General features: G+C 41.2%; 2 protein-coding genes and 1 gene segment (V, D, J or C); 1 reads left to right on the top strand and 2 right to left on the bottom strand.

The window, feature by feature from the left end:
- Positions 1–292: 292 nt before the first annotated feature.
- On the bottom strand, positions 293–9,150 carry vcpip1 (valosin containing protein (p97)/p47 complex interacting protein 1). 2 transcript variants are annotated; one of them, XR_013767376.1, is made up of 4 exons: positions 6,393–9,150; positions 5,055–5,141; positions 2,602–4,031; positions 293–1,793 (listed from the first exon to the last, which is right to left on the bottom strand). XR_013767376.1 is itself a non-coding variant. In XM_079173597.1 (3 exons), exons 1-3 carry the CDS (start codon positions 9,016–9,018, stop codon positions 3,256–3,258), a joined length of 3,489 nt encoding a protein of 1,162 aa, XP_079029723.1. In that variant the 5' UTR covers positions 9,019–9,150; the 3' UTR covers positions 293–3,255. The 2 variants fall into 2 exon arrangements, 1 of the variants encoding a protein (XP_079029723.1); XM_079173597.1 differs by having other exon boundaries at positions 293–4,031.
- A 4,876-nt stretch (positions 9,151–14,026) lies between these two features.
- LOC306705991 (immunoglobulin lambda-1 light chain-like) lies at positions 14,027–17,328 on the top strand (the record flags this gene model as incomplete). The annotated part of the gene is made up of 3 exons (XM_079172904.1): positions 14,027–14,129; positions 16,461–16,769; positions 16,897–17,328. 3 exons carry the CDS (start codon positions 14,027–14,029, stop codon positions 17,169–17,171), a joined length of 687 nt encoding a protein of 228 aa, XP_079029030.1. The 3' UTR covers positions 17,172–17,328.
- Positions 17,329–21,132: 3,804 nt separating this feature from the next.
- LOC306706443 (immunoglobulin lambda constant 1-like) lies at positions 21,133–24,854 on the bottom strand. The segment is given in 3 exons: positions 24,709–24,854; positions 22,086–22,394; positions 21,133–21,958 (listed from the first exon to the last, which is right to left on the bottom strand).
- Between the last annotated feature and the right edge of the window lie 2,198 nt (positions 24,855–27,052).

The raw sequence follows: 27,052 nt of genomic DNA, 5'->3' as shown, positions 1-27,052 counted from the left end.
ACTTTGCTGTAGATTAAAACATGTTCCACTGACGTGACTCACAATAGATTCTGTCAAACAGAAATGATTAGATATTCATATTTAATATATACTTTGACAGAAGTAGCATCTTTCTCTGCAGGTTGATTTAGAAATAAACCGTTTAGAAACATGGACGACATCGACGTGAAGAACAAACTTTTCTTTGAATAAACAGAAAGAATCCGTCAGTGACGAGAAAAATACAAAAACAAGTGAAGGAAGTGAATTTATTGTTGGGGTTGAAAATTCATCACACATGCAAACAGCGATGTCGAAGCCGTGTAGCATCAATGTTTTATTAGCAAACCAGAGAAACAAAAAGAAAAGAAAGAGAAGTGAAGGAACTGAACAATCTGTAGTTTCTGTACAGGTCCAAATATACTACAATATGTACTATTATACAACTGGATTACAATTCATGTCAGTGTACAGCAGTCACACAGAAAGAACTTCACGTCCGTTACAGCAGCTTCCTCTCGACCCCACCGGCTAACGTTAGCATGCTACGCTAACATTCTATCCCCTCAAAGTGCAGAGTCTCACGTCTGACGTAAAATAAACCTCGTCGCCCCAAAAATAGAGAACAAAAAAAAGTCCAAATTTAAAAGTTGAACTTTCGGGTTTTAAAGTGAAAATAAATGGATTTTTAGGTAAAAGTGACATTTTAAAGTAAATGTAAAACTAATAGATTTGAGTGTTAAACTGGCCGACGATAAGTTTCCCTCCAAAACAAACACATTGAGTTGGCACCAAAAGAGTAAACGGACTTTAAGTCACGTTAAAGGAACAGTTCAACCTGCTGTCATGTGATGTTTGTGATTAGCTTAGCTTAGCATAACGTCTGTAGTCCGGCACAAAACTCCGTCATGTGATGTTTGTGATTAGCTTAGCTTAGCATAAAGTCTGTAGTCCGGCACAAAACTCTGTAAAACCACAACGTGTTGTTTTGACATAAGCCAGGCTAGTTGTTCCCCTCGTTTCTAGTCTTTGTGCTAAGCTAAGCTAAGCTAATCAAAGCTATAAGTGGATTTCTCTCATTCAACTGTGGTTTGTTTGTTTGAAACTGTTCAGCTTTTCATATTCGGAACTTTCGGTTTAAAGAATCGTAGATAATAAATCTGATGAAACACGTTCTGCCTCCAAAGAACTCACGAAACGTATCTTCTCTCACGTCAGATTCTGACCGATGACGGACATTTCAAAGTGTATTTTAGTCCTCGACAGAATAAAACATGAAACCTTCAGCGAGTTTATGACTGAAGACAAAGACGCCTCGATTCAGCTGCTGTCAAATATTAGAGAACGTTGTTAATCTCAGGAACCCTGAAGGAACCCTGAAGGAACCCTGAAGGAACCCTGAAGGAACCCTGAAGGAACGTGAGATAGTAAAACTTGTTCCACAGTTTGTCAGTCGATTTGACTTCCTTTAAACTCGTTCCTGTGATCGTGAGAACTTTGATGTTTCACAATAAAACCTGATTAAATGCTTCTGAAGACGCGTTCTGTTGCTTTTATTCCCACAGAAGAGAAAACAACAACACGTCCTCTGAGCACATTTAACATAAAACTCTAAAGAATTCTATTATTTTGGGACTTAAAGATTTTCTCTGCACAGAACAGAACTTTTATCAAATACTGTTTATAAACTCGTCCACGTTCCTCGTGTTCACTTCCTGTTTGTGTCTCGCAGCTCAGCGCTCCGTCGTGTTTGCGGACATGAAGAAGAAGAAGATGTTATTCTAGCAGCATGTTTCGTGATCAGCGTGTCGGTTCTGCTGGAACGCAGAAACAGAACCAAAGTCAGAGATCATTTCAAATAAAAAAGTAAACAACTGATTATTGTTCTCGACTAAAGAGACTCTTTAAAGAGAGCAAATGAATATTAGGAGACTTATATAGACTTAGATGTGAAGCACCTCGAGGATCAAACTCACATCTGGACCTTCAGCCTTGGAATGAACACTGACGCTCCACATCACGCTCCACATCACGCTCCACAGCACAAAACAACGTGAACAAAGAGCTTCGAGAGTCTAACGTATCCAGATCGTAGTTTTATTTCTACCGTTTGTTTCAGCTTTTTAAATGAAAGTCTTCTTAACGTGCGTCTTTGTGACATCACTGAGTCACTCCGACCATTAGAAACATGACTCTGAACATTTAGATTTATTTAACACGTTGGCGACACATGAAGGATTTTCAGGCACTTGACAATCAGACGAATGCGTCTTTAAATCGTATTAATAATCTGAAGCTGTGAAGAGTTTTGATAACAGCAGAGCTCACAGGTCAAATATACAGAACGCGTTTTAGTTTGGTCTTCTTCAGGCCGATAATCAGATCATGAAATACCGGCCCGTGTTCTTCATCAACACGCGTTTCATCAGGACATTTGGTCACAAAGGAGCCGAGCGTACGTAGTAAAATAAACTTCTCTGCTGTTTCTAAATGACAAAATAATACCTTCGTTGTTTACCGACACGCCCAAACTGACCGATGTGCATTAAGAGGACGCAAAACGTTCTGGAGGTTTAAAACGTAAAGAAATAAAAAAGAAACGGAGACGGAGACGCTCTTTACCTGCAGGTTGGCCTGACAGCCGCTTCACGTCACTCACTCGTTCTCTGAGTGGAGACTGAAGCAACAACATCACGTCAAGTCAGCTAACTGCTCCTCTTGCTCCTCCTCCTCCTCCTCCTGCTCCTCCTCCTCCTCCTCCTCCTCCTCCTCCTGGTGGCAGATTAAGACTCGAGAGGATCCTTCTAGCTCCAGAGATGCGACTCCTCGAGCGGCCGTTTCCTCTTTCAGGATATTTAAGAGGACTAAAGGGGGGGGGGCTGAAAGATCTTTAAAAAAAAAGGCAAAATAATTTCTCTCAGAAGCAGGAATCAATGGATCAAAACGTCGTGTTTTATTATTTGGTCTCACGTGTGGACAGCTGAGATGAGAGCGTGTGCCAGAGAGTGCGTATAGAGTTCAAACACACACACACACACACACGCACACACACACACACGGGGAGTGTGTGTGTTGTTGTGGGAGTATAACCACCTCGTGGATTATTGTCCCAGAGAGGTGAGGGGGGGAGGGGGGGGGAGGTCGGCTCGCTCTTTAGTCATGCAGTAAAGACGACGAAACACGATGAGGACCAAAAGCTTGAGGATCCGACCTGAGGCGTTCTGGCGGAGCGAGGGGGGGCGGGGCTAAGGGCGGGTAGGGGGGGGTCAGGAGTGATCAGGAGTGATCCATGGGTTCGGTGGCGTTGCTCTGCTCTCCGTCCTGACTCTCCATCTCCTCCAGCTCCTCCGACTTCCCGTCCGGTTTGCCGGTCGCGGCCGGAAGTTCGTCATCGTCGTCGTCGGCGTCGTCGTCCAGCGCGGACGCCGGTTGGCTAGCTCCCGTCTTAGTCCCGCCCCCTGCAGCGGCGTTGCTCTGCTGCTCCCTCAGGTGGCGCTCCATGGAGGCCTGGATGGAGGACACCATCTCCTGCAGCTTCCTCCGCTGCTGCTCCATCAGGCCGGGGTCCAGGCCGCGGCCGTCCTTCGTGGTGACGAAGCCCGGGGCCATGCGGACCAGCTCCCTGGTGGCGTCCTCGGGGATGTCCGACAGGTCCGGCGGGACCCGGGACACGCTGGCGCTCAGGTCCACGCCGCTGCTGTGCTGGCGCGTGATAGGCCGGTGCTCCGGAGGGGAGGAGCCCCCGGCGCTGCCCAGAGAGTGGCCTTTGCCCTGGAATGCGGTGACGCTCTGGAGATGCTCCTTCTTGCGGACGACGCCGCCGCTGCCGAGCCGCAGAGCGCCGTGGGACGGGCTGCCCTCTCTGCTGCCCCTGGTGGACGACTCGGAGCGCAGCTGCACCAGCGCCTCTTTCACCAGCTCCTCCACGTCGGGGCCGACGGCGAAGTGGCCGGCGGCGTCCACGCAGAGCTCCAGACGCTCCTCTGCTGCGTTGTAAACAAAGGTTTTCCCCGTCAGGTGAGGCAGCGTGCAGTGCTTCCCGTCCATCAGGCCTGAAACAGAGATCACCGATCAATAAGGGAGTTTAGGTTTACCGTTAACCATCAGAGTGTAAATAAAGTTTTACCGTTAACCATCACAGTGTAAATAAAGTTTTAACGTTAACCATCACAGTGTAAATAAAGTTTTAACGTTAACCATCAGAGTGTAAATAAAGTTGCACTGACTCAGTAGAACTTGTGTTTCTAGTCTCTGATCTCTGATCGTGTTTCATTGTAAACAACCAATCAGAGGAGAGCTAGTAACGTTAGCAGCACCGCTAACGGCTAACCAACGAGGCTCACTTCAGTGACATCATGATGCCTTCAGGCTCTGCTCAGTGAACATGAGTACTGGCTGAAGCTACATTATAACGTTATCATGATGTGTTCACATGTAATCTGTAAAATGTAGTTTTGGTGATGAACTAGAATAAATCCAGTAGTTTGAAGGAGATGTTTATGAATATAAATAGATATTAGAGATGAATTATGAGCTGTTTACCTTCTAACACGAGCTCTAAACACATTATTATACTTATTATACATTTCCTCATTTGAAGTGTGTGTTTATGAAGAAAAAAACACTAAATTACTATTACAAAGTAAAACATTTTAGATTTTTGATGGTTTACTGACTTCAGAGCGTTGAAATGATTTTTGGGACGATGGTGAAGATAGATATTGTGGATCCTTGTAGACCAGCTGATGTAATCAAACAACAATAAAGATCATCGTTGACCTCTAAAAGCTATATTTGCTCCTTTGTTCTTTTGTAATGATCTGAACCGTGAGATTTATGACCCGTTGCTTCTTTAAATGCTAAGTTTTAATCATTCTATATTTGTGCAAAACCTGAGTTTCTGTTCCGACAGCAACATTATGCTTTTTATCTCCAATAATCAGGAGCGATCGCTGGTTTTTCTCCGACATCACTGCACAATGAAAACTACCCGACGACAGCGGGATAAACCAGGTGATGACAACATGTTGAACTACATCATGACGGACCGGAGGAGTCCTGTTGTGTAAACGTACCCATGTCCTTCTTCACGATGTTGTAGAAGACGCCGCCCTGCTGGAACAAGTGAGGCAGCTTCTTTGCGTACGACCAGACGTCCTCACCTGGAACACACAGAGAGAGAGAGGAACCGGATTTAACGAGGCAGCTGAGACCCTGAACGCACCGCTGAACGACTGAGAATATCAATTATTATTAAACCAGCGGTCGCTTTGAGTTCATCTCGAAAACTCCCCAAATTGAAGCTGCTGTGTTTCAATGTTCAGAGTTTTTATGAAGCATAAAAATCATTAAAACTAATCATTCTTAGTTTTTATACGTTTGAGCATCATATCAACGCATGTTGACAAACAACCGTGTTATAAAAAGTTTGATGATATCAAAGAGTTACTCATTCAGTTCACGACGTTTTAAAGAAAGGGCGAGAAACGTATTATTATATTCATAAGCATGTTTTCATCCGCGTAGCATCACCTGAAACTAAGAGGCTTTGTGTTTTCCTGTTTGAGCTCCTGCTCACAGGAAGTGCAGACAAAATCTTTGCTGTCACTCAAAATAGTGCGAACAACAACAACGCTGGAGGCTGACCACTCGCACTCTCTCTGGGAAGATGAAGCGACACTGGAAACAAAGCTGATGCCGCTGTTCAACGTTTTCTTGAGGTGATGTGAGATCTGGTGTTCGTATCGGGGGAACTTCACTGAAGATTTACTTCCAGCGAGTAAGTCGTTAAACATTCCCCAAAAAACAGGAACAGCGGCTGGAAAGTTGACAGTCAAGGAGAATATATGAAATATAAACGGGAAGAAATGCAACATATTTATATGAGAAGTGACACAGACTACATGAATAACTAATTAAAATATGTTGTATGAATATTGAAATGTTATTTTCTGTTAATTTAAATAAAACTAAATACAAATTCAATATATTGAAAATATACATTTCAAATATTACGGCCTGTTTTTAAAATACATTGTTTCTTATCCTCTTGTTTCAGTGATTAGGTGAAAAGTACAATCAATAATGGAAACAATCCTTAGTTCTAAGACTTGTGGTCACATGGTCTCGGTGGTCACATGGTCTCGTTGGTCACATGGTCTCGGTGGTCACATGGTCTCGTTGGTCACATGGACTCGGTGGTCACATGGTCTCGGTGGTCACATGGTCTCGTTGGTCACATGGTCTCAGTGGTCACATGGTCTCGGTGGTCACATGGTCTCGGTGGTCACATGGTCTCGGTGATCATATGGTCTCGGTGGTCACATGGTCTCGGTGGTCACATGGACTCGGTGGTCATGTGACTTTACCTAACCGTGAAGAAGAAGCGTCATGAGGAGGAGTTTCATTCTTACCCATCAAGGTTGCCAGGAGACAGAGGGAGGACATCTCCAGGTCGATGCTGTCCTGGAGTTCGCGGCCGCTCGTCCTGCCGGACACGACGACGACGGCGGCGGCGTCGTCCTCGCTCTTCGCGGCGTGCGAGCCGGAGGCGGCGGGCGCCTTCTCCTCGGGCGCCCTCAGTATCTCCACCGTCACCCGGTCGCCGTGCTGCAGCGCCGCCGGCTCGTTCTCCTCGCCGTCCCTCGGAGGGGGCAGCTCTTTGGGCGGGAAGCCGTGGCGGATGCACTGCTGCGCCGGCGGCACGCCGAACTGGTCGGCGATGCTCCTCTGCAGCTCCGAGAAGGTGGTGTGGAGCTGCAGGGTCAGCATGGCCTGCCTGCCGTCGCTGGTGGTCACGCGGATCTTCTTCTCCTTGGTGGACGACGGGGAGGAGGATTTGGTCGGGGTGGCCGGAGCGGAGGAGGAGGAGGAGGTTTCCGGTGAGCCGCCGGCGGAAGACGTCCGGCCCTTCTGCTCCTGCTTCAGCTTGTCGGTTCGCCTCTTCTGGGTGACGGAGGCCTGCTCGCTGATGCTCTGCTGGATGCTGCGCTCCGCCCGGCTCATCGTCAGCTCCTCCTTGTGGAGCGTCTTGGCTTTCTGACCGGTCAGGATGATCTTAGTGGGTGGCGTGTTGTCCGGCGGCGTCTCCGGGGCGTCGGTGAGACGCTGGGCGTGAGCCCCGGCGATGGACACCGGGTTGTACTCGTCCGGGTTCTTCTTGGCGGTGTGGTGCAGGATGGTGTTCACCACCTTCTGCACCAGGATCTCGCTGCCAAACTCCCCCGGGAAGTGCTTGGTAACCAGCTTCATGGCCACGTCGTACACGTTGCTGTTCAAAGCCGGCTCGGTCTCGTACTGGAACCAGTACACCGTCTCTCTCACCACCCGCCCCCCCCACTCCAGCGTGATGGGGAAGGCCTCGGGGAGGTTGTCGTACTCCTTCTCCTCCCAGTAATGCTTGAAGCCGCACCCGCACTTGCCGCCCTGGGAGCGGGTGTTGGTTCGGTCCCCGTCCAGGTAGACCACCACCCCGTTGCCGCGGATGTGGCGCACCGACGTGCCGTGACACCAGTTGCAGGTGTTGAGGGAGCTGAGTTTATAATCCGGGGCCAGGACGTCCCTCTGGGGGTCATAGGAGCAGACCACGTTGTTGAGGGGGAAGCTGTAGTTCTTGTCCGGCCGCAGCTGGCCGTGAGTGGACTTGGCCAAGTTGTAGAGCTTCCCGCCGGGAACCAGCCACTCCGGCGGGACGTGGAGCTCGGAGAGGGCGCCGCAGATCAGGCAGCGGTGCAGCCGGTTCTCCGTCACCGACTTCTTCGCCGCCTCGGTCACCTCCTCGGGCTGGATGCCGATCACGCCGGTGCGCCTGTAGACGTACTGGTGCACGTCGGCCACCAGCGACGGGTGGATGCTGTGCTTCTCCATGAACACCTCCTCCATGGCATTGACCAGCCGCATCAGGTACTTGTCCTGCAGGCTGCGGTCGCCGCCGATCACGCAGCTCCCGTCCGGTTCCAGCTTGATGTACTTCCTGATGAGCTCCTGAGGGACTCCCCAGGCCTTCGGCAGCAGGCGGGCCGGCAGCTTGGGCAGCACGGTGTTCTTGATTCCCACCAGAGGGATGTAGTGGTTCCTGCCCGAGCTGCTCCACGCGATGCAGATGGGCTTGTTGAGCTTCCCGTCTTTCCCCCGGCACTGCTCCTCGGCCACCAGGCCCGGCAGGAAGGTGGCCGAGTAATCCCCAGAGCTCCTCATCCCGCTCAGGGAGTCCAGCAGGATTATGGGTCGGTGGAGGACGTTGGCCAAACCAAATATGTGGATGTTGCGCAGTCCGAGCGGGACGCCCTCGGGCGGGATGAACAGGGGGTCGCACTCGTTGATGATGTCCTCCCACTCGGCGGCGTCGATAAAGTCCTGAAAGAGGGCCTTGTAGCAGTCCAGGTTCTGCTTGAAGTTCTGTTTCAGGTTCTCCCTCAGGGCGTGCCAGAACAGTTCTCGGCCCACCAGCGCTCTGGACACGGCGTGGACCAGACAGTGCCCGTCTCCGTCCACGTGGACCGGGATGAGACATTCCCCGCTGCCGTTGGCCTTCTTCACCTCCTCCAGGGTGTCGTGGAGGTATATGAGGCTGCCCGACCGGTCCTTGCCGTAGCCCATGGTGGAGACGTGGTCCGGCTCAATCAGGAACGCCCGGTCCCCCAGGAGCGAGCAGTCGAACATCTCGCCCTGGTTCATGTCCCTCAGCAGCTTGGCCTTGCCGGTCTGCTTGTCCATGCCGTACCTGGTGAGCACCGGGGACAGCAGCTTGCAGTGGTAGTTGGACAGACCCATCACCTTCACCAGCTCCGTGCCTTTCTTAGGGGCCCCCGTGACGCCCAGCAGGGCGTTTCTGAGCAGGTTGTGGAGCACGACGTCCGGGTCGGTCACCTCCTCCACGGTTAACAGGTTCTTCTGCTCGTGCCGCTGGCCGCACTCCGTGCACTCGATGCTGACGGAGCCGTGAGCCGGGAAGAACAGCCTCGCCTGGCATTTCGGGTCCGGACAGGTACCGGACAACACACGCTTGTCTCTCTTCTTGGAGCTCTGCAGCAGCGACATGGCGGGAAGAAGAAGAAGAGAAGCCGAACATGAGCGTCAGCTTCACTCAATCATGACAGTCGACCTCCGGCGACGCTTACCGACAGTTATTCACCCGAAAAACACACAAGAAACAACACGGAAGCGGCTGTTTTTCTGCTTTAGCAACTGACCGTTTGCTAAACGTGACTACGTCATGACGTCAAGATTTGTGGGACTTGTAGTTCTGCTGTGTAGTCTGTGTTTAATATCTACACACCAGAAGCAGAATGACCACTTGTTTTATTTGTCTTTGAGTCCATATGACTCTAACACGAGGGAAGACATCTTTAAGTTAACGTGAAGACGTTGTTAAAGGATTCACAAACGGCAACAAAAACGCTCGATTGACTACATTTACCAGAATGCAACACGCCGCAGCGACGTTTTGTTGTCAACACGGCAGAGTCATGGCGGTTTGTGCGCATTGGACGGATTGTTTCCAGAAGTATCTTAAATATTTGAGAGCTAAAATGTAATAAAAGTATATATATTTGGGGCTGCGCGTGATCGTGTAGTTGTGTGGTGTTGTGTAGTTTGTATGATTAATATCAAGACTTTGTTCGTGTTCCTGTCTGGACCTGGAACCAGGAGAGAGAGAGACGGTCTACAGACTGCATTCCGTCATCTGTCAGTTCGGTTCTTCTTCTTTACCTGAAGGACTAAACAGACACGCGCTGACTCGGTACCGGTGGTGCGATGATACTCATACATTGACTGAAGTATTGTGTTGAAGTACAAATGTGAGATACTTGTACTTCTTATCCAGCTCTGCTGTCACAAGGGACAGGAGATCATCCCGCCCCCTGCAATAAGACTACATGAGTCAAATACAGTGTCTCTCTGGGTGTACACTGATACTAATTAATGACCAATGACACACGTGTGTGAGCTCATTCTCCATGTGAGGATCGTCACCGTGACGCCATGTGGTCTGAAGATGACTGGACGTGTGAACATGTAGCCTGAATGTAGAACAATAACTAGAAATACCAGTTTCACCCAATACAACTGTTATAACTGTTATTATTAACAACCACAAGCACAGATATGGAATATGTAGTAGTAATACCAGTATACGTTGTATTTGTAGGATCAGTTATCAGTTGTATCCTAGTATTAGTAGTATTTGAAGTATTGTAGCAGGGGCAGCAGTATATGTAGTTGTAGTATTTGTCAAGTCAATATAACTATATTTGTACAGCAGTTTAGAGAAAGTAGGATAGAGCCAAGACAAAATAAAACACACAAACACAGATAACAGATGTACTCCCACAAACACAGAGGTAAACAACAGCAGAGACATGATGGACAGAGATCACCAAAGAGAAGGAGATGAAGAAGTTCTGAGAAAGTTCTGTCACAAGATAAAAGTTCTTCTCTAGAAAGATGTTTCAGTCTGTGAGTCCCTCAGGTTTCTATCAGAGCTGGTAGAAGTAGTGGTAGTATTTGTAGTAGTATTGTGTTAGTTGCAGTAGAAATAGTAACAGTAGTAACAACAGTACCAGCAGTGATACTTGTGACGTACTGCTGTGTGTTTGATGACGACCATCATCAGCATCATCTGGATACCCTGCTCTCCCTCTGACTGACCACAGGGTGGCGCTCCTTCTCCGTCATCTTTAACGTCTGCAGCAGCAGAAATCCACCATGTGACGAAGTTTAGTTTGAAGTCTGTCACACAGCCGTGCTGCTGTCACACAGCTGCACCATGTGGTGACGCTTCCACCAGATGTTCATGGAGACACTGAGGAGCTGCTGGTTCTCTAGACTTCACCTGAGTGTGAACCAGTTCAACACATCAAGATTTACTTTGAGAGACAAATCTCACAAGAGCCTTCAAAATAAAAGAGATTAATTATAATATATATATTGATAATATTATTTATATTATTATTAATAAGAAAATGTGTATAAAGTGTTTTTCATTGGAAATAATCTCATAAATCATATATATTCAGAATGTATTGGTTCATTTATATATATATAAATATCTAAAAAATAAACAATTGTTTAAATACATGAAATGCAGGTAAAATCTCCCAGATATATCTTATATTTTTCAGATATATTCTTCAGACACTCTCATATTTAAAAGCAAATAGTTTACCTTACTGTCAAACATAGAGACATCATTTTTTATAATCAAATTAAAATGTCCACAGTTGTGGAATTTACTGATTATGACACAAGAATCCTCTTCAGCCTGATGTTTCTGCAGCAGGGGCTGCTGGGAGGTGTGAGGACCTGTTAGAAACCACGTGGCCCTCGTCTGATCTCACAGCTCGTCCTCGTTGGTCCTCGGCTGCATCAGAGCTCCACTTCTCCTCAGGTTCACCAGAGGATACACCGCTGCACACAATGCTTTTCCTCCCAGCTGCTGCTCTGTGCTGTCTGTGTTCAGGTGAGTGTTTCCAGCCAATCGGGAGCCACCGAGCTCCACCTCTGACCAACACCGTCACGCTCACCTTCATCCACCTGTCTGTTTCTCTGCAGCGCTGGGTTCCATGGCAGCAGAGCTGGTTCAGGATGATTTAACGTTGACCAGGAGAGTTGGTGGGAAAGTCTCCTTCAGCTGTGGAGGAACTCACCAGTGTTACTCTGGTTTTGATTATATATTCTGGTACCAGAAGAGAGACAACGAAGCATTCACTAGGATTCTTTATATTAGTAGGAGTTCTGGTGACAAAGATAAAAACAGATACAATCATCCTCAGAAAGATGATTTCTCAGCTGTGAATAAACAGAACGGCTATGAGTTGGAGATCCAGAACGTTAAACTCACTCATTCAGCCTCCTACTACTGCTCCTGTGTGAGAGCTGATCTCCACAGTGAGGAATGATTCCTGCAGCCTGAACAAAAACCAACAGATGAACAGATGTCAACCAGCGTTTGTGACAGGAAGAGAGCAGTAAACCACAGCTCAGGGTCACATGTTCTCCTCCATCAGCCACAAACACTCTGAACTGAGGGATTTAAGATTCATCGACTTCATATTTATTCATTCATCAGATATTCCTGCAGCTCATTGTTGTTTCACACAGAGAGGACAAACTAGTGGCTCAGAGACACAAGGACGAAATAACTTCAAGAAATAACACAAATAAATGGGATAAAAAACATAAAGAATTATAAAAAGAAGAACAAAAGTATAAATATACATTAAAACACATAAAGCAGCTTCAGCACTTTGATGAAGATTAAACTCCTGCTGAAGGAATGAAGTCCGTCCCTCCTCTTCATGCTGATCTGCTCTGAATGCAAACACTTCCTGTGTCTCCTTCACAATAAAAGCTTCTCAGACATATTTCTTACATCCCATGTTGAAACAGATTTCATCAGATATAGTTAACTTTACCTTTAACATGTTTGAGCTTCTGCTGAACATTCATATTTCAGTGTGAAGCCGCTAACTGTTGACAGGATTCGTCCTCAACAGAGGTTTCAGTTGTTCAGTGTTTGTGTGTGAACAGCAACTCTGGCAACAAAACAAGACTACAGAGCAACACACACTCTGTCACCAAGCGTCCTGTCATCTGATGCACAAACGTCATCAATCAAAGTAATGGACAGTTTAAAAAGTCCCCCGATGATAGAAACCAGGAGCGTTTCTAGGATCCAAAGAAAGGGGGGCTTAGCCCCAAAGAGAGCGGCATGTTTGGGGCCCGTTTGGGGCCCGTTTGGGGCCCGTTTGGGGCCCGTTGGGGCCGTGGATATTCATTGTTTCAGACAGTTCATAGATTGGTTCAATCACAAAGAGTGTGATTTTGCTCTGTAGTTCTGCTTGCATTCAGTATATGATAACACAAGAGACAGAATTTCAGGGTCAGAGTGAAATTTGACAACACAAATATGAACTTTTCTCAAATAAAGAGAGAAATAATGTTCCTGCTTGTAAAGGAAAGACGGATAAACTAGCTTTCATATCCGCGTCACTCCCAAATCCTGATTCTTAAAGGGACCGCACACAATGGATGGAGAATGGACCTGACGGTGTCAACTTCTGAGTTGTTGACTTGTTTTATTCGTCTCTCTCATCTGACTGGGCGGAGCTGCCACCTTATAGCGGTACAACAGCGTTATGAGGGACACTAAGACATTTAGTTTCCACGAGCATTAACTGATTATCAACAACATTCTATAGGGACTGATGCTATTGTTTCCAAATACTAGAGAGATATATTAATGCAAAGAATAGAGAGATGTTGATAGTTATTTCTTGTATTTCGAATTCGCTCGCTCACACTCTTGCTCACTGGAGACAGTTTCTAACAAAATAGCTAGCTAGCTAGCTAGCTTAGTGTTAACATAGCCCACTACAATATTCCCTTTCATTTGCCTCAAGTTAACCTAAATGTTAGCAGGTAACTATCGTTAACAACTACAGACACATTCTGTAACTAGCTGTACTTACAATTTCACTCCGTGCATCATTTACTTTGAGCTAAAGTCGTTAATATAATCCTGGCAGTCGTTGACGAGAGACGTTACTTGGCAGAGTGAGAAAGCCAGCGCAGCAGCCTCCCCAGGGTCCTAGTGCCCGGGGATTATATCGTTCAGTATGATGATAGGCTGTTGGATTGTAATATGAAGGAGGAGAAAACATACAAACCAGAACGCACATATGTAGCATGTTAGAGTTATAAATAACTTGTCCATGTGAGAAACAATAGTTTAATTTAATGACATCACCAAAATAAAAATGTTAAAAAAGATTTTTTTTTTTTTTTTAAATAATGCCAAATTATTTGGGGGGCTGAAGAACATTGTAGGGAGGCTTCAGCCCCCCTACAATAGGCCAAACGACGCCCCTGATAGAAACGTACCAAAGTCAGCAGGATTCATCCTCTGGGGAACATGAACGTGTGAAGCAAGGATCCACGGAGACGCTCTGCTCGTGAGTCTAAAGGACATAAAAGAAGAGACAGTCGTGTTGATATGAAGGAATGAGAAACACATCATGGAGCTGAAATATGACTCTGGTTCATTATGTGGACTCGTTCAGCTCAGCAGCTTTTTGTATCACTCTGTTTCACTGTGGGAGGAAACTGGATCTATATCTTTGGCTCAGGAACTAAACTGTATGTAACAGGTAAGAAGACACATTTATCTCCTTCAGTTGTTTTATTGAACAGGTTGAAATGTGTTTGAATGACTTCCTGCTGCTTCAGGCTTCATGTTGGTGTTTTCATCATTAGTAGAGAAGTCTTGCTGCCGTGCAGCTGTTGTTACAGAAAACTGCTTCAATCTCACTGAACAACTCAAGTTATTCTTTATTTCTGCAGATTAAACTGATTCATGGAGAAACATGTGATATCGAAATGTATTAAAATAAACAGTATTTGATCCTCTCAGTTATTAAACACTAACCCAGAAACTATATTATATCAAAGTGAATGAACCTCAATGTACTTTAATATAGTTTTAACACTTAAACTCTATTATAGTCATTATACATTCATATATATGAAAGTTAATTTTAGACGCTCGACATCATTTTAAATATATTTCAGTGAACACAGTTTGGATAAATTAAATAAATGATTATATTGTATAATATTATATAATAGTGCATTATATCATAATATATTATAGTGTGTATATAAAGTTTAAACTATTATAACAAATGACACATTAATGATTGATGTGTTGATTTGTTCCTTTAGTAATTAGAATAAAGTACGTGTTGGTAGAAAAAGTGAAATATTGAATTTTAGTGACAATATACAAAATAAACTATATTATATTACAATGAATTAAAGAAAAGTCAGTCAATGTATTTTCAAAGCGTATAACTCTAGATATGTTGTATTTGTACTATAATGAATGAATACTGTTTAAATGGTCGTATCGGCCTCATGCATTAGTGTTTTAAATGAAGGTTCATCGGTCTGTTAGTGGAAGATATTTGTATACATGAAGGCAAACTGAATATGATATTACAATGAATAAAATATTCAATACATATTTATACTAATGAAACAGGATAATATATAAAGGTACACAGATATATATTTGTACCTCTCTGCACTTCTAGTATAAATAGTTTAGATGCTTAACGTCATTTCAAATATATTATATAATATAAGTGTATGTTGGTTATTATATATCATGTTAATTATTATATTATGTTATTTAGTTATACATCTTTTATATTTAATTTCATATATTTACCTTTAATGTTTCCAAACATATCATTGTAGTTTTGTTTGAAATTATAATCGTTATGAAAAAGAGCAATTATTAAATAGAGTAAATAATATGGAGGTAAATATTATAGTTTATTGTAATGATTGAAATGATGATTGTATTTTGCGTGAAGACAAATCTTCAGTTCATAATAATGTTTGTTAACTTGTTGTGTGAATGTAAATCACATCATCATATTATATGTTTCCCTCTGATGATAAATAAGTTTAATCTTGTTTTAGTTTTTAACACATTTAACATTTCTGAACATATTGTAGTCGCGTACAAACGTTAGAATTTTAATGAGGAAAAACAACTATTGATGTATTTATAGGTTTATATTTTATATGTAAATTATTCCTCAGGGATAAAAATAATCATTTAATTTTATTACAGAACTAAAGATGTTCATCACATTTGACATTTCTGAACATGTAACTGTAATTGGTTCTAAAAGTTGAAATTATGATGAAACATTTTAAAAACACTATTTAGTGGTATATATATGAATTTAATCTTGTATTCCAAATTAAATGAAGATGAATCCTGTAATCATATTTTATTATATTATATATGATATTATATTAAAATATATTCTACTATATCATATTATATTATATTATATTATTTTATATCATGTTATATTATATTATATTATGTTATATTATATTATGTTATGTTATGTTATGTTATATAATATAATATAATATTATATAATATAATATTATATTATATTATTTTATATCATGTTATATTATATTATATTATATTATATCATATTATATTATATTATATTTTATTATATTATATTATATTATATTATATTATATTATATCATATCATATTATATTATATTATATTATATTATATTATATTATATTATATTGTATTATATTATATTATATTATACTGTATCATATTATGTTATATTATATTATGTTATATTATATTATATTATATTATATTATATTATATCATATTATATTATATTATATTATATTATATTATATTATATTATATCATGTTATATCATGTTATATTATAGTATTAATGATAGTGAGTGCAGGTGAATACAGCCTCCTGTGTGGTGGACTCTGTGCTGTATTGATGAGTCCTTTAGTGATCAGAGTTCATGTAGTTTCCAGGATCTCACTGAAGACAGTGCAGCGCTGTGAGCTGCTGGTGACTGTGTGAATGTGTGTCTGTGCTGCTTGTTGCTGCTGTCAACCTTCAGATGAGCCGGTAGTGAAGCCCGTGGTGAGCGTGTACCCAGCAGCACCCAGAGCCCACCTGGAGGGGAAGAGCTCCCTGCTGTGTCTGGCCTCAGACATGTTTCCTCCTCTGGTCCAGTTCTCCTGGAAAAGACGAAAGGACAACGGTCCTCTGGAGGAGCTGCCCTCTGCTGAGGGAGAGCAGCTGGAGCTCAGAGAGTCCACACGCACCGCCGCCATCTTGCTGATCCATCAGCGGGAGAACAGCAGATATAAATACCGCTGCTCCGTCCATCACGAGGGGGGCAGAGTGGAGGCCCAAACAGAAGCAGGTAATGAAGCCTCAGTGACTGTTCAGCAGGGATTCAGCTTCATGTGGAGACGCTGCTGTCAAAGAGAGCAGAGGAGCAGAGGACTGATGCTCCTCACTCAACACATGTCACTCCTTTTCTGTTTCAGAGGTTTGTACTCCTCTATCATCATCTCCAGCGCCTCCTCCATCATCTCCATCATCTCCTCCATCATCTCCTCCACCACCTCCTCCTCCATCATCTCCTCCATCATCTCCTCCACCATCTCCTCCTCCACCTCCTCCAGCACCTCCTCTCCCGTCTCAGTACCAGGTGAAGCTGCTGTGCCTGCTGTACACAGGGCTGATAGTGAAGAGTCTGGTGTTCTGCTGTGGACTCTCTCTGCTGATGGTCCTCAGAAACAAGGGACCGTCCACCAACTGACACATGCTGACTGACTGATTTCTGCCTTTTCTCTCCTTCAAATCTCATCAATTCTTCTCTTTCATCTCTTTGATCAGTGTTCACAAATATCTGTTATGATGTGATGGTTATAAAATGTATGTTTTCATGTTTAGATATTATAATCCTAAAGGTATGAATACACACACACACTCACACACACACACACTTTAGCATTTTACTAAAATTTTTGGTTCCTAAAAGTAATTCTGTGTTGTGGCATTTTGTCGTATTTCTACTTTAAATTGTATAAAATGGAAAATGAATTTGAATCCTTCCAGTCTGGTAGATAATCTATTCTTTAAAGTATTTTTCTGTTCTTGTGTTTCTTTAATACATTGTTCACAGTGCTGCAGGTTCAGTGTAACATTCTCAATAAACAGTTAACCACAGTGTTTTATAAACGGTCTTGTTTAATTCTTGTTTATTCTTCAGAGTCAATAATCTACGTGATTGTCCGTGTTTGTTGACGCCTACAAGTCTTCTGACTGTGTTTGTAAGAAGCTCTGAATATATTTTCACACAGCGCCAAGAACTCATGTACAGGAAGAGATGAACTCAAGCACACAGCTCAACAAGGACAACGAAGCTAAACCAAGAGAAGCAGATATACACACACAGCTGTTGTCTACAAGTCAGCAGCTGATGATCCACCAGGTTCAGAGTCTCAGTGTGGACGTGAAGCTCTACGCTGACGACACTGTTCTTCACACACAAGAACACGGCGGCTTCATCAGTCGAGTCTGAATGTTGGTGAAACAATGATGCTGAACTATTCCAGCTTCATCTGGATGAGATAGAAAGTATTTATGATAACACGCAAACATCTATAAAACATTTCAAGGCAGATCAACAAAATGGTTCTGAAAAATACAAAAGTTATACATTATAGAAAATAACATGTTCACAAAGTAATGATGACGTAATTCACTCTCAAATTAAAAAGTTTTACCATGTTCACGTGATAACATGTTGTACGATGTTCACGTGATGACATGTTGTACGATGTTCACGTGATGACATGTTGTACGATGTTCACGTGATAACATGTTGTACGATGTTCACGTGATGACATGTTGTACGATGTTCACGTGATAACATGTTGTACGATGTTCACGTGATAACATGTTGTACGATGTTCACGTGATGACATGTTGTACGATGTTCACGTGATAACATGTTGTACGATGTTCACGTGATGACATGTTGTACGATGTTCACGTGATGACATGTTGTACGATGTTCACGTGATGACATGTTGTACGATGTTCACGTGATGACATGTTGTACGATGTTCACGTGATAACATGTTGTACGATGTTCACGTGATAACATGTTGTACGATGTTCACGTGATAACATGTTGTACGATGTTCACGTGATGACATGTTGTACGATGTTCACGTGATGACATGTTGTACGATGTTCACGTGATAACATGTTGTACGATGTTCACGTGATAACATGTTGTACAATGTTCACGTGATAACATGTTGTACGATGTTCACGTGATAACATGTTGTACGATGTTCACGTGATAACATGTTGTACGACGTTCACGTGATGACATGTACGATGTTCACATGATGACATGTTGTACGATGTTCACGTGATAACATGTTGTACGATGTTCACGTGATAACATGTTGTACGATGTTCACGTGATAACATGTTGTACGATGTTCACGTGATAACATGTTGTACGATGTTCACGTGATAACATGTTGTACGACGTTCACGTGATGACATGTACGATGTTCACATGATGACATGTTGTACGATGTTCACGTGATAACATGTTGTACGATGTTCACGTGATAACATGTTGTACGATGTTCACGTGATGACATGTTGTACGACGTTCACGTGATGACATGTACGATGTTCACATGATGACATGTTGTACGATGTTCACGTGATAACATGTTGTACGATGTTCACGTGATAACATGTTGTACGATGTTCACGTGATAACATGTTGTACGATGTTCACCTGATAACATGTTGTACGACGTTCACGTGATGACATGTACGATGTTCACATGATGACATGTTGTACGATGTTCACGTGATAACATGTTGTACGATGTTCACGTGATGACATGTTGTACGATGTTCACGTGATGACATGTTGTACGATGTTCACGTGATAACATGTTGTACGATGTTCACGTGATAACATGTTGTACGATGTTCACGTGATAACATGTTGTACCGTGTTCACGTGATAACATGTTGTACGATGTTCACGTGATAACATGGAGGCTCTAACATGCTTCACATAGACACAGATGTTATTCTGAGGATGAATCGATGATTTGTTTGTTTCCGTTTGTTTTATTAATCTGATCAATGATAACAGACGTACGAAATAATTATACTTTAGTCGAAATACACTTCATACCGTAGTATTATGATACAGGTACATATAATGTATTATAATATATAATGATGTATATTACTAAACATTATTATAAACAATATATTATATATATATATGATTCATTGGGACATTTATATTATTTTTTATTTTATATTATTTTTGCTGAAAAATAAACATTTTGTCTAAAATTATATTTGATCTTGTAAAAATGTTAAATAAAATCAATATACAATATCAGCATAATAATTCTGCCTCTTCTTTCTACAATGATCTTAATTAATGGTACTAACATTAATTGTTGTTCTAATTATAATTATTATCATTATTAATAATGTAATTATTGTTTCCACTCATCAGTCAAACAGCTGTATTTAGCCTGCTGCTGTTTGTGAACAGAGCCGTGTTATGAACACTCTGTTAGCATCAATGTGAGCTCATAAAGTACGTACGAAGACACTTTCTTTATTTCAGGATTAAAGTGTTTCTCTCTCAGATTAAACACAGATCAGAGCTGAGGCGCTGAGCGCTGAACGTTCCTGGAACGGTCCTTTAACCGGAGTGGAGGGTTGTAACTGTCTCTGTGTTGTTCATGTGAGAACGGCTGCAGAGCAGAAACCCACACAGCCCGTCTGCTGCAGAGAGGAAGTGGTGATTCGCTGTGAACATTTTGTTTCTGGCTCCTAATAACCACAGAGAACAGATTCTCATCTGCTGCTGTAAACTCTCATGAACTCCTCTTCCTCTCTGCAGCTCTTCGTCTGGTCTCTTGGTGTCTGGAGGCCTTTGCTCCTCTGAGTCCTCCACCCAGACACCCACGATGAAGACCCACCTGGAGGTCTGGTCCACGGGGTTCAGCTTCATCAGAGGAGAACTTCACAGTCAGCGCCTGGTGTTGATGAGGGCCAACAAGTCCTCTGTGGACCTCTGTGTCTGGAGGTCCGAGGTCGGGGAACAGATTCATGTTGAGGTTCAGCTCCTCAGACGTCTTCTTGATCAAACAGTCTGAATCAGCAGAGACTGAGCTGTCCTCTCATTATTACAATATTAATAATAATATGAATGCATGTTGACAACATGCTCAATATTACTCAGCTGTTGTTTGTTGCAGTGAGTTAAACCCGACAAACAGAATAAACTAGAATAAATGAGACTGAACACTGAAATAAACTCCTTCATGTTCTGAAGTGAATATTATAGAAACAGCATGCGTTTGTGTTTTTATGTTTCATTTCATACGGTTTTAAATGTGAAGACATGAATTATGTCCTTTTAGACTAAATATATTTAACAGAGAAAGAATTAAATATTCTGTGAAGTTAATCTGCAGACAAATTTAAAAACGTCTCAAGAAAGCAGATTTAATATTCAGGTGATCATTTCTAGCTATGAATATATTTTAATACTTTAATAAAATCCACATTAAAGATGTTCAATAAATGATTTACAGTTTTTCTGATACAGAAAATAAAAGTAAAAAATAGTCCCAAGTTAGATGTTTTTGTTTCATTTATTAACAAATACACAACGACACAAATATTACTATTAAAACCAAGAATAAGAAAACTGAACTTTATTAATGAAACAGATGTTATATAAATGTGATCAACAGTCAAATTAGAGATTAAAGCAAAAGACAAAGTTTAACATGAAAATGAATAGAAATATTCAATATAATGTTTGAAATAAGCTTCATTTATAAACATAGTGAACGTTGCAGAGGGAACTCTGAACCTGTTATCTTCTGATCAAACTTCATACGGAGATGTTTAATGAAGTCATGAAATATATCTGATTCCTTTGATCCATAGAGCTCCATCCTCTAACAAAGATATCATCACTTATCAACTATTAAGGCTTCATAACAGATATTTGTGTTTACATTGTACTTATGTATTCAAGACATCTGTATATAACTTTATGAAGAGAGATATTTAAAAACTGACCTTCAACACATCATAACAGATATTTGTGATCAAAGAGATGAATTCCTGTTTGTTCTTGTGTGTGAAGAACAGTGTCATCAGCGTAGAGCTTCACGTCCGCACTGAACCTCTGAACCTGGTGGATCATCAGCTGCTGACGTGTAGATAACAGCTGTGTATTTATATAAACATACATTTTATAACCATCACATCATAACTGATGTTTGTGAACACTGATCAAAGAGATGAAAGAGAAGAATTGATGAGATTTGAAGGAGACAAAAGGCAGAAATCAGTCAGTCAGCATGAGTCAGTTGGTGGACGGTCCCTTGTTTCTGAGGACCATCAGCAGAGAGAGTCCACAGCAGAACACCAGACTCTTCACTATCAGCCCTGTGTACAGCAGGCACAGCAGCTTCACCTGGTACTGAGACGGGAGAGGAGGTGCTGGAGGAGTACAAACCTCTGAAACAGAAAAGGAGTGACATGTGTTGAGTGAGGAGCATCAGTCCTCTGCTCCTCTGCTCTCTTTGACAGCAGCGTCTCCACATGAAGCTGAATCCCTGCTGAACAGTCACTGAGGCTTCATTACCTGCTTCTGTTTGGGCCTCCACTCTGCCCCCCTCGTGATGGACGGAGCAGCGGTATTTATATCTGCTGTTCTCCCGCTGATGGATCAGCAAGATGGCGGCGGTGCGTGTGGACTCTCTGAGCTCCAGCTGCTCTCCCTCAGCAGAGGGCAGCTCCTCCAGAGGACCGTTGTCCTTTCGTCTTTTCCAGGAGAACTGGACCAGAGGAGGAAACATGTCTGAGGCCAGACACAGCAGGGAGCTCTTCCCCTCCAGGTGGGCTCTGGGTGCTGCTGGGTACACGCTCACCACGGGCTTCACTACCGGCTCATCTGAAGGTTGACAGCAGCAACAAGCAGCACAGACACACATTCACACAGTCACCAGCAGCTCACAGCGCTGCACTGTCTTCAGTGTGATCCTGGAAACTACATGAACTCTGATCACTAAAGGACTCATCAATACAGCACATAGTCCACCACACAGGAGGCTGTATTCACCTGCACTCACTATCATTAATACTATGATATAACATGATATAATATAATATAATATAATATAATATAACATGATATAATATAATATAATATAATATAATACAATATAATATAATACAATATAATATAATATAATATAATATAATATAACATGATATAATATAATATATTATAATATAATGTAATATGATATAATATAATATAATATAACATGATATAATATAATATAATATGATATAATATAATAAAATATAATATAATATAATACGATATAATATAATATAATATAATATGATATAATATAATATAATATAATATAATATAATATGATATAATATAATATAATATAATATCATATAATATAATATAATATCATATAATATAATATAATATAATATGATATAATATAATATAATAAAATATTATATATTTTAATATAATATAATATATAATATAATAAAATATGATTACAGGATTCATCTTCAATTAATTTTGAATACAATATATAAAACAATAATAATAAAAGATGATTAAATTCATATATATACCACTAAATAGTGTTTTTAAAATGTTTCATCATAATTTCTACTTTTAGAACCAATTACAGTTACATGTTCAGAAATGTCAAATGTGATGAACATCTTTAGTTCTGTAATAAAATTAAATGATTATTTTCATCCCTGAGGAATAATTTACATATAAAATATAAACCTATAAATACATCAATAGTTGTTTTTCCTCATTAAAATTCTAACGTTTGTACGCGACTACAATATGTTCAGAAATATTAAATGTGTTAAAAACTAAAACAAGATTAAACTTATTTATCATCAGAGGGAAACATATAATATGATGATGTGATTTACATTCACACAACAAGTTAACAAACATTATTATGAACTGAAGATTTGTCTTCACGCAAAATACAATCATCATTTCAATCATTATTACAATAAACTATAATATTTACCTCCATATTATTTACTCTATTTAATAATTGCTCTTTTTCATAACAATTTTAATTTTATACAAAACTACAATGATATGTTTGGAAACATTAAAGGTAAATATATGAAACTAAATATGAAAGATGTATAACTAAATAACATAATATAATAATTAACATGATATATAATAACCAACATACACTTATATTATATAATGTATTTGAAATGACGTTAAGCGTCTAAACTATTTATACTAGAAGTGCAGAGAGGTACAAATATATATCTGTGTACCTTTATATATTATCCTGTTTCATTAGTATAAATATGTATTGAATATTCTATTCATTGTAATATCATATTCAGTTTGCCTTCATGTATACAAATATCTTCCACTAACAGACCGATGAACCTTCATTTAAAACACTAATGCATGAGGCCGATACGACCATTTAAACAGTATTCATTCATTATAGTACAAATACAACATATTTAGAGTTAAACGCTTTGAAAATACATTGACTGACTTTTCTTTAATTCATTGTAATATAATATAGTTTATTTTGTATATTGTCACTAAAATTCAATATTTCACTTTTTCTACCAACACGTACTTTATTCTAATTACTAAAGGAACAAATCAACACATCAATCATCAATGTGTCATTTGTTATAATAGTTTAAACTTTATATACACAATAAAATATATTATGACATAATGCACTATTATATAATATTATACAATATAATCATTTATTTAATTTACCCAAACTGTGTTCACTGAAATATATTTAAAATGATGTCGAGCGTCTAAAATTAACTTTCATATATATGAATGTATAATGACGACTATAATAGAGTTTAAGTGTTAAAACTATATTAAAGTACATTGAGGTTCATTCACTTTGATATAATATAGTTTCTGGGTTAGTGTTTAATAACTGAGAGGATCAAATACTGTTTATTTTAATACATTTCGATATCACACGTTTTCTCCATGAATCAGTTTAATCTGCAGAAATAAAGAATAACTTGAGTTGTTCAGTGAGATTGAAGCTGTTTTCTGTAACAACAGCTGCACGGCAGCAAGACTTCTCTACTAATGATGAAAACACCAACATGAAGCCTGAAGCAGCAGGAAGTCATTCAAACACATTTCAACCTGTTCAATAAAACAACTGAAGGAGATAAATGTGTCTTCTTACCTGTTACATACAGTTTAGTTCCTGAGCCAAAGATATAGATCCAGTTTCCTCCCACAGTGAAACAGAGTGATACAAAAAGCTGCTGAGCTGAACGAGTCCACATAATGAACCAGAGTCATATTTCAGCTCCATGATGTGTTTCTCATTCCTTCATATCAACACGACTGTCTCTTCTTTTATGTCCTTTAGACTCACTAGCAGAGCGTCTCCGTGGATCCTTGCTTCACACGTTCATGTTCCCCAGAGGATGAATCCTGCTGACTTTGGTACATTTCTATCAGGGGCGTCGTTTGGCCTATTGTAGGGGGGCTGAAGCCTCCCTAAAATGTTCTTCAGCCCCCCAAATAATTTGGCATTATTGGCTTTAAAAAAAAACTTTTTTTTATTTTGGTGATGTCATTAAATTAAACTATTGTTTCTCACATGGACAAGTTATTTATAACTCTAACATGCTACATATGTGCGTTCTGGTTTGTATGTTTTCTCCTCCTTCATATTACAATCCAACAGCCTATCATCATACTGAACGATATAATCCCCGGGCACTAGGACCCTGGGGAGGCTGCTGCTCTGGCTTTCTCACTCTGCCAAGTAACGTCTCTCGTCAACGACAGCCAGGATTATATTAACGACTTTAGCTCAAAGTAACTGATGCACGGAGTGAAATTGTAAGTACAGCTAGTTACAGAATGTGTCTGTAGTTGTTAACGATAGTTACCTGCTAACATTTAGGTTAACTTGACGCAAATGAAAGGGAATATTGTAGTGGGCTATGTTAACACTAAGCTAGCTAGCTAGCTATTTAGTTAGAAACTGTCTCCAGTGAGCAAGAGTGTGAACGAGCGAATTCGAAATACAAGAAATAACTATCAACATCTCTCTATTCTTTGCATTAATATATCTCTCTAGTATTTGGAAACAATAGCTTCAGTCCCTATAGAATGTTGTTTATAATCAGTTAATGCTCGTGGGAACTAAATGTCTTAGTGTCCCTCATAACGCTGTTGTACCGGTATAAGGTGGCAGCTCCGCCCAGTCAGATGAGAGAGACGAATAAAACAAGTCAACAACTCAGAAGTTGACACCGTCAGGTCCATTCTCCATCCATTGTGTGCGGTCCCTTTAAGAATCAGGATTTGGGAGTGATGCGGATATGAAAGCTAGTTTATCCGTCTTTCCTTTACAAGCAGGAACATTATTTCTCTCTTTATTTGAGAAAAGTTCATATTTGTGTTGTCAAATTTCACTCTGACCCTGAAATTGTGTCTCTTGTGTTATCATATACTGAATGCGAGCAGAACTACAGAGCAAAATCACACTCTTTGTGATTGAACCAATCTATGAACTGTCTGAAACAATGAATATCCACGGCCCCAACGGGCCCCAAACGGGCCCCAAACGGGCCCCAAACATGTGCACAAACATGCCGCTCTCTTTGGGGCTAAGCCCCCCTTTCTTTGGATCCTAGAAACGCTCCTGGTTTCTATCATCGGGGGACTTTTTAAACTGTCCATTACTTTAATTGATGACGTTTGTGTCAGGATTCCTGTCTGAACCATTGTGTGTTAACCTCTGTTTCCCCCCCAATCTCCTCTCCTTGACATTGTATGTCATGTGCTCGGTGTTTGTTTTCTTGGACCTTCCTCCAGATGATTTCCGTGGCCACACCTCTGATTGGCACTCAGCTGCGGACAATCTGGATCGTTACCAGCTGATCCTGATTCCACTAATCACCGCCTGGCTGCTTATCAACCCTGGTCCTGCAGGCCTGGGTTGTCAGTCCGTTTTGTCTTGTGCCTCGGTAGTCTTACCACTGTTCCTTAAGTTCTCAGTTGATTTGTTCCTGGACTAACTTCCTTCCTCTCCACTACGGTTGTAGATTATTTGCTGAGCTGCCAGCCTCCGGTGTCGAACCACGGGACCTCACACCGTCGATTTGGTCACCTGTGTCGGACCACGGGCTCCACACATCCTCGCCTTAAAATCCTGGTGAAATAAAATCTGTTTCGCCAGATTCTGTCTCCTGTGGTCTAGCTATTGGGTCCTCCTCTTGACCTCCCGTGACAGTTTGTGCATCAGATGACAGGACGCTTGGTGACAGAGTGTGTGTTGCTCTGTAGTCTTGTTTTGTTACCAGAGTTGCTGTTCACACACAAACACTGAACAACTGAAACCTCTGTTGAGGACGAATCCTGTCAACAGTTAACGGCTTCACACTGAAATATGAACGTTCAGCAGAAGCTCAAACATGTTAAAGGTAAAGTTAACATCATTGGTTGAAAAGGTTTGCTGCTCATTTAAATATAACGATTGATTCAAAGTGACTCAGTGTTGGATGTTTGTA

This window comes from Pholis gunnellus (genome assembly GCF_910591455.1).
Source record: "Pholis gunnellus genome assembly, chromosome: 14".
In the NCBI taxonomy this organism is placed as follows: domain Eukaryota; kingdom Metazoa; phylum Chordata; class Actinopteri; order Perciformes; family Pholidae; genus Pholis; species Pholis gunnellus.
The sequence above is the reverse complement of the archived record's forward strand: the minus strand, read 5'-3'. Positions and strand labels throughout refer to the sequence as shown.